At 43.0% G+C, this 14274-nt stretch overlaps 1 protein-coding gene across 2 annotated transcripts in view; it reads right to left on the reverse strand.

Annotated features, from left to right (window-relative positions):
- The window catches only part of SYNE2 (spectrin repeat containing nuclear envelope protein 2), a 232528-nt gene that overhangs the window by 43233 nt on the left and 175021 nt on the right, over positions 1–14274 (reverse strand). For both annotated transcript variants that reach the window (XM_075282716.1, XM_075282715.1), the window contains exons 81-87: positions 10652–10798; positions 10035–10211; positions 8180–8335; positions 5882–6028; positions 5550–5720; positions 4561–4694; positions 3880–4084 (exon numbers count right to left, since the gene is read on the reverse strand). In XM_075282716.1, coding sequence (XP_075138817.1) covers positions 3880–4084; positions 4561–4694; positions 5550–5720; positions 5882–6028; positions 8180–8335; positions 10035–10211; positions 10652–10798 — 1137 coding nt within the window. The remainder of the gene's footprint in view (positions 1–3879; positions 4085–4560; positions 4695–5549; positions 5721–5881; positions 6029–8179; positions 8336–10034; positions 10212–10651; positions 10799–14274) is intronic.

Genomic DNA, 14274 nt, shown 5'->3' on the forward strand with positions numbered 1-14274 from the left:
CTAATACATATAATCAAGCAGAATAATAATAACCTTACACAAAATGATCACTTTCTACATATCTATCTATGTATATACAAACATAAGAAGGCTCCAGATGGCACTCAGTATGGTTGCTAATGCTACCAAAAATATAATATGGCTCATAAATTGTTAGACTTAGGTGCCCATCATGCTTAAAGTGATACTCCCATGGGTTACTAGTGTAACATCTCTGCCTGTTCGGGCCTCTGCGCCACCCTCTGCTCGCGTGCTGCGGTGCAGGAGGCGTGTGCAGTTTGATAATTTGCTTGAAGTTTTTAGTTGCACTGTGTGAACACGGCTCTAGTTCTGTAATTGGATTTGCACCACACCCGTCTTCTGCCCTTGTTGCCTCTGTCCATTCAGTGGTTTGATTTTGTCTTGCCTGTGATTGACAGCCTGCCTTCCTGTCAGGTTCAGGGCGGGTTCTTCCTCCCCTATTTAGTCTTGGCTCACAGTCACACTGGTGCCTCTTGCTTCTGGTATCTCTTGCTGTTTATTTACTTGTATTCTTATCCTTGACCTCTGGCTTCCCTACTGATTATTCTTTTGGACTCTGATTTGGCACTGCTTTGCTCAACTGTTACCGAACCCTGGCTAGCTGACCTCCCTTTGTTGTTGTACGTCTTGTCTGCATTTTGTGTATCACTTATACAGGGAGGGACTGTCTTCGTGGTTGTCGCCTATTACCTAGGATAGGGTCTGGCAATAGGAAGGGTCAGTTGGGGGCTTCAGCTTAGGGCTCACTGTTCCTTGTGCCCCTTCCCCCAGGGTTCGCCAGCAGCTTCTGGGAAATTATCATCTGGCTATTCCCTAACAACTAGCCACATTTTTTAGACAATTTACAAGTGAAGAAGGGAGATACACCATGAGACAGAAGATTTCGGTTTGCCATGGCATTTGTTTCTACTGGTTGTTTGCACATTTTGACAGGAGATGCAACTAGTAGTTCAAGTGGAAAGCTCCATTGAGCATCCTAGTTCTTAATCCAGTATCAATATCTGCTTGAAGTAATTCCTGTTTTGTTTGGCATTGGTTCTCAAGTATGAATTTTGCTTCTTCAGCAACTACTTGGATTAACTTCTGCCTTATTTTGTACTGATATCTATCCAGTAAGTTTCAACTTCAGCTGGACAACATGGCAATGGGTAATGGGTTTTAGGGCTCATTCACATCTGCGCCCGGTGTCCGTTCTGCAGGTTTCCGTTTCCTGCACAAAACAGAGCAGAAGACGGAAACCTGCAGGAGTCTTTCTCACCCATTCATTTGAATGTGTTTGAAAGCTGTCCGGCCGTGAGCAGCGGTGAGAGTTTTATGCTCTCCGCTGCGAAGCTGTTTTTTTTAATCCGGACACAGAGTCGGACATGCAGTACTCTGTGTCCTGATTGAAAAAAACGGCTTAGCGGCGGAGAGCATAAAACGCTCACCGCCGCTCACGGCCGGACCCGGTCTGTGGTTTCCGTCTTCTTGCATGCAGAAGACGGAAACCACAAGAAGACGGAAACCACAGAACAGAGACCCGAACGCAGGTGTGAACCTAGCGTTATGTACATTTACACATTGTTGCTGATTTGGCTGTTAGTCTACCCTTTATTACATCCAAATGTAAAGCACCATGGGATTAATATAAATAAATAATAATAATAACAATTACACCAGAATGAAAATTGTGGTCAGTTTTTTTAATACATATCTTCTTGCAACAGCAACACCTTCTACAACTGCTAAGACAATTGCTCTGACCTATTTCATGGAGCACTGTACACCACATGTTTTGGATGCTACAGATCTTGGCCAGTAAAGGACAATGAAGGAGATTCACTACTTCAACTTTGTACAAAACTAGCCTACGTTGCAACACATTTAATCTGCGCTGTAGACTCTTTTTTTTGTTTTGCCCAAGAAGGGACATGAAATAGTGGAAAAAGGGGCATAGCTTAATACTCAACAATGTGTACCATAACTGCTCCAAAATTCTGACAAAAAAATGGATTCTAGCACACTTTAAGGCTGCATTCACACTGAGTAACGCAGGCGTTTTTTTGTGCTTATTTTTGCACATAGCGCCGCGTTAATGCCGCGTTTGCGCCATGCAACGCGACCGCAAAATAGCGCGGCGCAAACGCGGCTTATACGCGGCGTTAACGCGGCGCTATGTGCAAAAATAAGCACAAAAAACGCCAGCGTTACTCAGTGTGAATGCTGCCTAAGACAGTCTAGTCTAATTTTTCTAAAAGTCTGGGGGTCCACGTGGTGTAAACGCTGCAGAAAAATGCAGCATTTTACAGTCACTGTGTAGTAGATGGGATTCTAGCGAATCCCATCTCCACACTGCAGTAAAATACGTGCAGCGGAGATGATGTGATTATCACAACCGATTTTGGAAATTGCAGCACGTCAATTATACCTACAGAAACACTGGTAGTTTCCCTATAGGTATTATTGAAGCAGAAAGTCTGTGGTTTCTCTTGCAGCACTTTTGGGGGCATTCACACTGAGTATTTTTACACAGATTCTGACGCGGAATCTGCGTCAGAATCCGCACGGAAAAAAAAGCCTCCCATTGACTTCAATTGTTTTCATTTTCCGCACGGATCACATTGAAATCAATCGGAGGCTTTATTTCCCATTGATTTCAATGGGTTTCGCGCAGAAAACGGAACTCATTGAAGTCAATGGGAGGCTTTATTTCCTCGTGGATGCTGACGAGAATTCCGTGTCAGAATCAGCACATGAAAACTCCATTTGAATGTCCCCTTTTGCTACAGGATGGTACATAAGGCCTTAGACTAAAAGACAATTTGCCCCACTTGGACCTTTGGACAAAACAGATGCTAAAAGTTAATGAGTTAATAACACAATACAACATGAAGAGACATAGGGAGACGGTAGAGAAAATAAATTCAGTAAAGGAAAAAAAAAACTAACAAAAGACAAAAAAAAACTTGCACTACAAAACATTTGTGGATAACTAGACTTTTTATGGCTAAAATTTGCATTTACAGTATTTTTTAAATAATATTTATACCCTTTTTCTTGACATCAACAATGAGCAGTCATAAAGATAATTACAAACATATTACGTATTATCCTCAGAATGACTCCAACTCCATATCCACAGTGGGAGAACAAAATAGAGAAACAGAGAGTAAGAATAAAAGTCCATTATAAGTCCATTTCCAGGCTTTAACAACCCTCACCCTGCTTGTTATCATAAAATAATCATCTTCTATTTCAGAGTTTTCTGTAACTAAATTAAACATACTTTCTATCAAAGGAATTGGCTCTGCTAACCATATCCTAATAATAGCCAGACGAGCCAGGAAAGAGTGTCTATGCAAAATAAACTTGCAAATCACAAAAAGAAATGGATTTTACACCTAAATTATCCCCTTTTCCTAAAAATATGACATCCTCAATTTAAACGGAACCTGCTACCATGAAAACGCTTAGAAGCAGTAAATGAGTCCAGTGGGCGGTGCTATCACTGACTGGGACATCCCCTCTGTATTTATGCATACAGAGATAGCTGTCAATCACTGATAGCTCCGCCCACTGGACTCATTTATATCTTCTAAGCACAGAAAGAACAGAAAAATCAAAGGATAAATGACAACTTATACTACATATCCAACAAAAAGACATATCAATCTGCTCAGCGCCTCCTGCCCTATAACTTTCCTGCAGATTTCACAGCTTTTTCATGAAGACAGGTTCTCTTTAATAAACGCCTTGAAAATGAAGCCAATACAGAGTGTGATCCAGTGTCCCCTTTATCCACTAATTTCCTTTGACCTATTTCCAACTTACAGTAGTTTCATATATTCCATTCAGTTTGTATTTATTACATCCTCTTACCTTTAGATCCTGGATCCTTTGTTCCAAGGTGTCACTGGCTCTGTCTTCAGAAAGTTTAGCACATAAGAGTTGTTCACACTTTTCTTCCACTTGCTCGATATGTGGTGTCAGCTCCAAACATGATCCAGTGTAATCCTTCCACTCCTGTAGTAAAGATTTAGCTGATCGTAGTTGCTCAGATAGTTCCGCGCCTGCAAGGGTCCACCTGTCACAGCAAGCCGGGGAGAATTAAGTTGGTATATAAATTATCTATAGGGCACACAGGGGGTTCAAACTGTTGAAAATCTGTTTAGGAAATTCATCAGTGTATTTTTCTGAATTTTTGCTTGCATCATAGCAGTCTATTACTCCTTGCGGCATGTGTATTGGAAAACTCATCCATTTCAATGGGTTAAACACCAGTGATACGCGGTGGCTAACCTGCTATGAGTACACCTTGTATGCTGTCTACAAGTGGGTGATGATTGCCAATAATGATTGATTCCAACCAATGGATATATTTATACCGACAGTGAATAAACCTACTTGGAATTTGTATGTGTGGCCACAAAAGGGAAGAATATGGAAATAAATAACTAACACGTGTTTTAGGGTACACGTTGAGCTGACAATGCATGGGGTACACTAGAGGATATGCTACTACATATATACTATAATCGTATAATTCCAGAAAGTGCTGACCTGTCACGAATTTCTCTGCACTCCTTTTTCAGGATGTCCATAGCTGACTGACTACACAGAGGTTTCAATCCACTCAAAGAAACTCGAAGTCGGCTCCATTTTTCTTCATGTTGCTCCATTTCCTCTTGTATGGCCTACAAGACAGTAACAACATTATCAGGTATAGAGTACTGAAGATGATCACTCAGTATTAGGTTAATGGTCCAGTCAATGATTTTACATGAATTTACATTGCAAACTCAGACTACAATGTAAAAGTAAATTTCCCTTATAGCCAGTAAACCAAAGGCCTATCATTCCAAATGACCGTATTATAAAACTCTAACAATAATTGGGGATATCAGCATGGCCGAGGATCTCCAGCATTTTCTTTAGCTAGGTAGTCATGGAAGTAGAATCAAAATCTGCTATTGCTAATGCTGTCACCCATGTCTAGTACCTGTCTGTACCCATATCTTTTTCCTGTTTCTACAAAAACACTGCGGAACTCATAACACTATGTGTACCAGGACCTTATGATGTCACAAAAGAGGTAGGACAGAAGAACAGAGGGGGTTACATGCTAATTCTCAAATAGTATCGGCGGGTAGCAGAGAAACATCACCTATTTACACAGCAACCCATGCTAGAAAAAAAAGAAGTCACATTGTGATCATGGGACCACCACCACATTCCATCCATTGGACAACCTGTTCTTAACTGACGATTAAGTCAAACGAATCCCCACCATGGTATTATTTAGTCCCTTTACAGCCTGTTATTGGCCACTTTATGGCACTGTTATATGGCAGTATTATATAGGCAGTGCATGATACTTAGTGGCAGTATTGTGTGAGTGCCAGACAAGGATTTCTTGGACCTGAGGCTAGTGAACATTATTCTAAAAGCCCACCCTTCATCTACATAGAACATATGCACATCTACTTTTAATTTTTTTTATATATAATTGCACAAGCAGGACACGTCAATAGGCCCATGTACATACACACCTGTAACCTATTTAGCCGCTGATTCAGAGAGTTCATCGATGGAGAGGGAGTTGTACTTTGGTCAAGAACATATTGCAGTTTGACAGTCATCTTCTGTACCTGCCCATAGTTATCATTATAATCTTTCCAATGTTCTAGCACAGAGAGGGTAGATGTCTTCAGCTCCGCAACCTATAAGTCACACCGTACATGGTTAAAGACAAATATTTTGCTATATTATATACAGCATGTAAAAGACTATATTAACCAATCACGGCACAGTCCAAAACATTGGCTAATCAAAACCAACAAGACTTTAGAGAATCCCCCTCCCGCATATGACATATACTGACCTGTTTAGCAACTTGGTCCTTCTTCTGAAATAGGGCTTCTGTTGTCAATACCCCCTCACTGGAACCACTTTCCCCTCCTATTGCCACTCTGTTTGCCTCCAGTTCCTCAATCCCTGTGGATTTTGCTTTTAGCTGTTCCTCCAGTACCTATAATAAAGTAATTTTATTACAATTTTACCTAAATAATATGTTGAACTGGTTTCCAAAAAATGTCATGTAGTGAAACTCACAAATATATTTTTTTAGATACACGAATTAGATGATAAAGCCGGCGAAGTCTATAGTACATTCTATAGTATAACACAACATGTAACTACAATATGACAATGGACTTGTAATACAGACAACTGGGTTAACACACCCAATAAAACAATGATAATGATGATGATGATGCTGTCCCATTGGTGTAAATAGTGTATCTTGTAAACTGGATTGAGGAGGATGGAGGTTGGTTTGGAAAAATCTTTATATTTTTGACCACATTAAGTAATAAGGTGAATGTTGAGGTTGACCGGAGAGGAATGACCAAGAGATCAGGAGTGTCGGTAGACATAGCGGGGACACTTTGCCCAGTCTTAAGAGTTTACGCACACTTTAACAATATCTTCAGAGTTAGGTACAGTACATAGTGGAGTATAAATATTTTTACAGCAAAGGTTTTAAAAAAATGTTTGTAGACAATAACATTTCACTGACATTTATTTCCTAAACAACCGGTGTTTTGCTGAAGGAACAAAATACCCATCCTCGGCACTTTACACAATTGCTGCCTTGTTTGCTCTGTACTCAAAGCAAAATAATCTTCAAGTTCAACCGGCAGTCTGAGAATCCGTTCCAAAATGTTGAGAGCCGACACTCTCTACTTTTTACACAGCCTGCAGATCACAAAGAATTTTGAACCAAACTAACCTTTACATAGACCCAAAAGTCAGAAAGGGGCTCCTTGGGTCCATCAAATGAATTTATTTTGAGAACCCGCATGTCATCTACACAGAATATATGCATGTCTACATTTAGCTGCATCGTAACCTCAGCTCTTCTCATTGTACACACAGCATATATAACTAATAAGATGGTGACAAATAACTGGTTCCAAAGTCAGTTCCATATGGGGTTGTACTTTGACACAAAAATAGACCCCAAAAGTCCAGTAAAGTCTATAGTTATGATAGTACGGTGAGAGTGCTCCTAGACTTCCCATTTATTTTAGTGGATTTGCAACTGCACATGTAGCATTCTATTCAAGGGGTTATCTCCATCAGCATTTCCCTCAGGTTTAATGAGATGAATGCGCCACAATTTTTACCATCAAAATGATGGACCCATTATAAATGGATGGGATCTGCAGGGGTACAGTTGTTGTCTGTTGTATGGTGAATTTAGCCTTGTTTTACGGTTTGGTGTCTGCTGAATGGTGGATTTAGCCTTATTTTATGGTTTGGTGTCTGCTGAATGGTGGATTGAGCCTTGTTATATAGTTTGATGTCTACTGTATGGTGAATTTAGCCTTGTTTTATGGTTTGGTGTCTGCTGAATGGTGGATTGAGCCTTGTTTATATGTTTTGGTGTCTGCTGTATGGTGGATTGAGCCTTGTTTATGGCTTGCTGTCTGCTGTATGGTGAATTTAGCTTTATTTTATGGTTTGGTGTCTGCTGTATGGTGGATTGAGCCTTGTTATATGTTTCGGTGTCTGCTGTATGGTGGATTGAGCCTTGTTTTATGGCTTGGTGTCCGCTGTATGGTGAATTTAGCTTTGACTTATGGATTCTCTTCAGCAGAGGGAATAAAAGGTGGAACACCTGTAAATTTATGCTTCAGAGTTTCATCATGGATTTCACCCTTCACAATGATTAAAGTAAATTTCATGGCAAATCCATAACAAACCTGCAAGTAACAAATTCATCCCAATTTGGTGTTAATTCATTGCAAAATCCATGGTGAGAAATCTACAGTAAAAAAATCTGAACATGGCAGCATACTAAATCTTTGGTTTGTCTAAAGAAAAACGTAGCTACAAGTAGACAAACTTTATAATCGTCTCCAGATGGCATTTTTAATATCTGTATTTTACCAAGGGATGTGAATTAATACAGCCATGATTACTGAAAATATAAAGTTTTTATGTGTATGACAGAAATATGACAAAATCAAATCCTAGGAATGAATAGGATGGTTCACTTTAAGCAACACACAAAAACATCTGGGGAGTTGTAGAAGGCTTAGACAAAAGCGGCATCAGGCACTTGTAATTTTGCTAGAAAAACTCTTGATATGTTTGAGCTGTTTTCAGCACTTACCATGCACTCTGCCAACACACTCTCAGCAGCAGTTATACTTGATGGCCTGTGCAATTTTTTCAGTCTTTGCTGTTGGGCATCAAACCAATTGCTTAGTGTCTGACTCCTACATTCTTGGTCTGATATGCTCTCAAGAGCCTGCTCCAAGTGTTGTATCTGAAAAGAGAAAAGTGCTATAGTCCTCACCATGTCTTTCATACAGAAATATAAATCCTAGTAACTTAGAATGGCTATTACAGCTGAGTGACACCAAGGATCTGTCCACCATATCTTAGCCTACAATGTAACAGAGAAAAAGACTAAGGACTCCTCTCTATAAAAAGTGACTTGCAGAAGAGTACTTCCCATAAAGAGACAGACTTTTGTAAGGAAGTTGAGTCAATGTAGTTGATTCAGTCATTAAAGATGTGACTTCCGGGATCTATAACCAACTGAGGTTGTCTGGGTTAGATAACATGTTTCACATAGCCTATAGGATATCCTAAATTCAGGGCCCTCATTTACTAGCCAGAGTAGTTACAATGAGTATCTCTTACTCTGGAGTATAAGTCTATTTATTATACAGTTTTAACAAGAATTGTGCAATTCTTTATATTTCCAAGGGGGGCACTGCAGGTAAATTAATCACCTGGAGTTTACCAACAAGTTACAGCTGACTGCTGGGGGCCTTCTTTATAATCTTATTTACCAGGGACCTTTCTTACACTATAGTATTGTCCATAAAGGCTACCCCATTTAAAGAGGACCTTTCACCGATTTGGGCACAGGCAGTTCTATATACTGCTGGAAAGCTGACTGTGCGCTAAATTTAGCGCATTGTCGGCTTTCCCGATCTGTGCCCCAGGTAAAGCGCTATCGGTCCCGGTACCGTAGCGCTTTAGTGTCAGAAGGGCGTTTCTGACACTTAGCCAGGGACGCCCTTCAGCCCAGCAGCGCCTATCGCGCTGTACTGTGGAGTGGGGAGGAACGCCCCCTCCCTCTGCTCACACAGCTCGTCCATAGACGAGTATTATTAGGAGGGGAGGGGGCGTTCCTCCCCAGTCTTAGAGCACAGCGCGATAGGCACTGCTGGGCTGAAGGACGTCCCTGGCTAACTGTCAGAAACGCCCTTCTGACACTAAAGCGCTACGGTACCGGGACCGATGGCGCTTTACCCGGGGCAAAGATCGGGAAAGCTGACAGTGCGCTGAATTCAGCGCACTGTCAGCTTTCCAGCAGTATATAGAACTGCTTGTGCCCAAATCGGTGAAAGGTCCTCTTTAACAGGGCACATACTTGACTCACTTTGAGGTGACTGTGAATATCATCATGTTTTAACCTACACATGCTTTTATAAATTTTGGTAGCTGTTGCTTGTAATCCACATAACACTCAGTGTGTATCTACTGCATTAATACCGTATTTAGTTTTTTCCCCACATGGATTACTTTATAGGTCCTGTTATAAAACTATACAAATCAGGATGCAAATCACTATAGAAAACTTTCTACAGTCAGTAAATCAGAAGAAACGGCAAAATAATGTATAGCCAAGACAATGAAGACAGTAGAAATGTGAAAGTAATAGTAGATGAGAAAGGGTTATTTCAGTTAGGATAGGTGATAATTTTTGGATTTTAGAAGTTTAACCTCTGGGATCCCCATCGATCATGAGAACTGGGGAGTCAGAAATGTACTGTTCCTATCATTTCAATGGGAACCAACGGAGATAGTGAAAGTATGCTGCTCAGCTATCTCCAGTGGGTCCTGTTGAAATCATTGGACCCTGGCAAACATTTCTAACCTGCCACTCCATTCCAAGCATAAAATTGTATTCAAAGGTGAAATTGCACCTTAATATTAGACACTATAAATACCTTTGCATTGATATTTCCCAGCATTTGGTTCCATTGGAGATTCAAGGTGCCCAGGAGTTCTGCAAGCTCAGTCCGCTCATAGCGTTTGATTTCAACATCACCCACACTAAGCTGGAGTAATGATTGGTTGACATAATCAACAATAAACTGCTTATGGCTCATTTCTCTTCGCAATCCCTGCCAAAAAACAAGCATGGGAAATTTTAAAGTTATAAAGCTGCTTACATGATATACTGTATAATCAAGCACCCTGATCAAATACTTGAAGAGTCAAAGGATAAAACTCTGACTGCTTATAGCCACCACTAGAGGGAGCTAATTGAGAGCAGTGAGCTCCCCTTAGCGGAGAGAGCTGGCAAACACTATGATGAGAAGCAGAAATAGTTAAGTGCTAGGCCTATCTCACCATGTGCCTCATACTAGTCTTGTAGTCCACCTTTATGGCAGGTACAACACTGTGTTCTGTTTTACAAAGATCAATTCATTTAAATATATGATACAACGAGCATAAACCATAGTACAAGCACTAGGATATTCTCACTTAGTATTTCCCACAAGAAATACATTAGAAATAGAGTAAACTTTTAGCTTTACACATTGGTGCTTCATCATCTTACCTTATATCTCTGAAGAAGGCATCTGATGTCAGCTGCGGTAGTTGGCATATGCTGTATAGACTGAAGTTCTCCTATCTCGGTGTCTTCTTTCATCCAGTCCATTAATTCTTGGATTGCTTCAAGTGAAGGAAGTTTCTCCACAAGTTGCTATAAAACCCATTAACACATCTTAGACCAGGAATACACACAGGCTTTTTGTAGCTAGAGCTAAGAAAGTGACTGTTGAGTATACTATATCTTGTCTACAAGAAAACAGTAATATACCTTATATGTCATATCAAGAATCAAAAAGGTGAAAAGTAGAGATGAGCGAACACTAAAATGTTCGAGGTTCGAAATTCGATTCGAACAGCCGCTCAATGTTCGTGTGTTCGAATGGGTTTCGAACCCCATTATAGTCTATGGGGAACAGATACTCGTTAAGGGGGAAACCCAAATCCGTGTCTGGAGGGTCACCAAGTCCACTATGACACCCCAGGAAATGATGCCAACACCTCTGGAATGACACTGGGACAGCAGGGGAAGCATGTCTGGGGGCATCTAACACACCAAAGACCCTCTATTACCCCAACATCACAGCCTAACAACTACACACTTTACACACTCAATACCACATCTCTGACAGTAGGAAAACACCTTGAAACATGTGTATTTGGCACTTGCAGTGAGGAGAGCTTGTCACCAGCAGTGAATTTGGCCCTTGTAGTAAGTTGAGGTTGGCACCAACATTTGTTTTGAAAATCAGGGTGGATTGAGCCTCTAACCAGCAGAGTTTGGGCAAATTCATGGTGGAGGGAGCCTCTAAACACCCCAGTTTGGGCAAATTCATGGTGGAGGGAGCCTCTAAAAACCCCAGTTTGGACCAATTCATGGTGGAGGGAGCCTCTAACCAGCCCAGTGTGGGCAAATTCATGGTGGAGGGAGCCTCTAAAAAACCCAGTTTGGACCAATTCATGGTGGAGGGAGCCTCTAACCAGCCCAGTTTGGGCAAATTCATGGTGGAGGGAGCCTCTAAAAAACCCAGTTTGGACCAATTCATGGTGGAGGGAGCCTCTAACCAGCCCAGTTTGGGCAAATTCATGGTGGGGGGAGCCTCTAAAAAACCCAGTTTGGACCAATTCATGGTGGAGGGAGCCTCTAACCAGCCCAGTTTGGGCAAATTCATGGTGGAGGGAGCCTCTAAAAAACCCAGTTTGGACCAATTCATGGTGGAGGGAGCCTCTAACCAGCCCAGTTTGGGCAAATTCATGGTGGAGGGAGCCTCTAAACAGCCCAGTTTGGGCAAATTCATGGTGGAGGGAGCCTCTAACCAGCCCAGTTTGGACCAATTAATGGTGGAGGGAGCCTCTAACCAGCCCAGTTTGGACCAATTAATGGTGGAGGGAGCCTCTAACCAGCCCAGTTTGGACCAATTAATGGTGGAGGGAGCCTCTAACCAGCCCAGTTTGGACCAATTAATGGTGGAGGGAGCCTCTAACCAGCCCAGTTTGGACCAATTAATGGTGGAGGAAGCCTCTCACCACCCCAGTTTGGACCAATTCATGGTGGAGGGAGCCTCTAAACAGCCAAGTTTGGACCAATTCATGGTGGAGGGAGCCTCTAAAAACCCCAGTTTGGACCAATTCATGGTGGAGGGAGCCTCTAACCAGCCCAGTTTGGGCAAATTCATGGTGGAGGGAGCCTCTAAACAGCCCAGTTTGGGCAAATTCATGGTGGAGGGAGCCTCTAACCAGCCCAGTTTGGACCAATTAATGGTGGAGGGAGCCGCTAAACAGCCCAGTTTGGACCAATTCATGGTGGAGGGAGCCTCTAAAAACCCCAGTTTGGACCAATTCATGGTGGAGGGAGCCTCTAAAAAACCCAGTTTGGACCAATTCATGGTGGAGGGAGCCTCTAACCAGCCCAGTTTGGACCAATTAATGGTGGAGGGAGCCTCTAAACAGCCAAGTTTGGACCAATTCATGGTGGAGGGAGCCTCTAAAAACCCCAGTTTGGACCAATTCATGGTGGAGGGAGCCTCTAACCAGCCCAGTTTGGGCAAATTCATGGTGGAGGGAGCCTCTAAACAGCCCAGTTTGGGCAAATTCATGGTGGAGGGAGCCTCTAAACAGCCCAGTTTGGGCAAATTCATGGTGGAGGGAGCCTCTAAAAACCCCAGTTTGGACCAATTCATGGTGGAGGGAGCCTCTAAAAACCCCAGTTTGGACCAATTCATGGTGGAGGGAGCCTCTAAAAAACCCAGTTTGGACCAATTCATGGTGGAGGGAGCCTCTAAACAGCCCAGTTTGGGCAAATTCATGGTGGAGGGAGCCTCTAAAAACCCCAGTTTGGACCAATTCATGGTGGAGGGAGCCTCTAAAAACCCCAGTTTGGACCAATTCATGGTGGAGGGAGCCTCTAAAAACCCCAGTTTGGACCAATTCATGGTGGAGGGAGCCTCTAAAAAACCCAGTTTGGACCAATTCATGGTGGAGGGAGCCTCTAACCAGCCCAGTTTGCACCAATTCATGGTGGAGGGAGCCTCTAAAAACCCCAGTTTGGACCAATTCATGGTGGAGGGAGCCTCTAAACAGCCCAGTTTGGACCAATTCATGGTGGAGGGAGCCTCTAAAAACCCCAATTTGGACCAATTCATGGTGGAGGGAGCCTCTAACCAGCCCAGTTTGGACCAATTCATGGTGGAGGGAGCCTCTAACCAGCCCAGTTTGGGCAAATTCATGGTGGAGGGAGCCTCTAAAAACCCCAATTTGGACCAATTCATGGTGGAGGGAGCCTCTAAACAGCCCAGTTTTGGCAAATTCATGGTGGAGGGAGCCTCTAAAAACCCCAGTTTGGACCAATTCATGGTGGAGGGAGCCTCTAACCAGCCCAGTTTGGGCAAATTCATGGTGGAGGGAGCCTCTAACCAGCAGAGTTGTGGGAAAGCAGGGTGGAGGGAGCTTCTAACCAGCAGAGTTGGTGGAAATCAGGGTGGAGGGAGCCTCTAACCAGCAGAGTTGGGGGAAATCATGTTGGAGGGAGCCTAGTATTAGCAGAATTGTGCAACGCTTATGGTGGATGAGTATGAGGATGCGGAGGAATTGGAGAGGTTGAGTACAGACATGGAGTTTCATGTTGGGGTGCTTTACACAGGTGGGCACAAAAATGAAGGCTCTATCCAGTGGTGGTTCATTTTTATCAAAGTGAGCCGGTCGGCACTCTCAGCTGACAGACGGGTGCGCTTGTCAGTGATGATGCCACCGGCTGCACTGAACACCCTCTCAGATAGGACGCTGGCGGCAGGACAGGACAGCACCTCCAAGGCATATAGGGCAAGTTCAAGCCACAGGTCCAACTTCGACACCCAATACGTGTAGGGCGCAGAGGGGTCGGAGAGGACAGGGCTGTGGTCGGAAAGGTATTCCCGCAACATGCGCCTATACTTCTCACGCCTGGTGACACTAGGACCCTCCGTGGCGGCACTTTGGCGAGGGGGTGCCATCAAGGTGTCCCAGACCTTAGACAGTGTGCCCCTCGTTTGTGTGGACCGGTGAGAACTTGGTTGCCTACTGGAGGAACTGCCCTCCCTGCCGCCAACGTCACATGCTGGAAACATCTCCATCATATTCTGCACCAATTGCCTG

The sequence above is a fragment of the Leptodactylus fuscus genome, chromosome 7, assembly GCF_031893055.1.
Source record: "Leptodactylus fuscus isolate aLepFus1 chromosome 7, aLepFus1.hap2, whole genome shotgun sequence".
NCBI classification, from domain to species: domain Eukaryota; kingdom Metazoa; phylum Chordata; class Amphibia; order Anura; family Leptodactylidae; genus Leptodactylus; species Leptodactylus fuscus.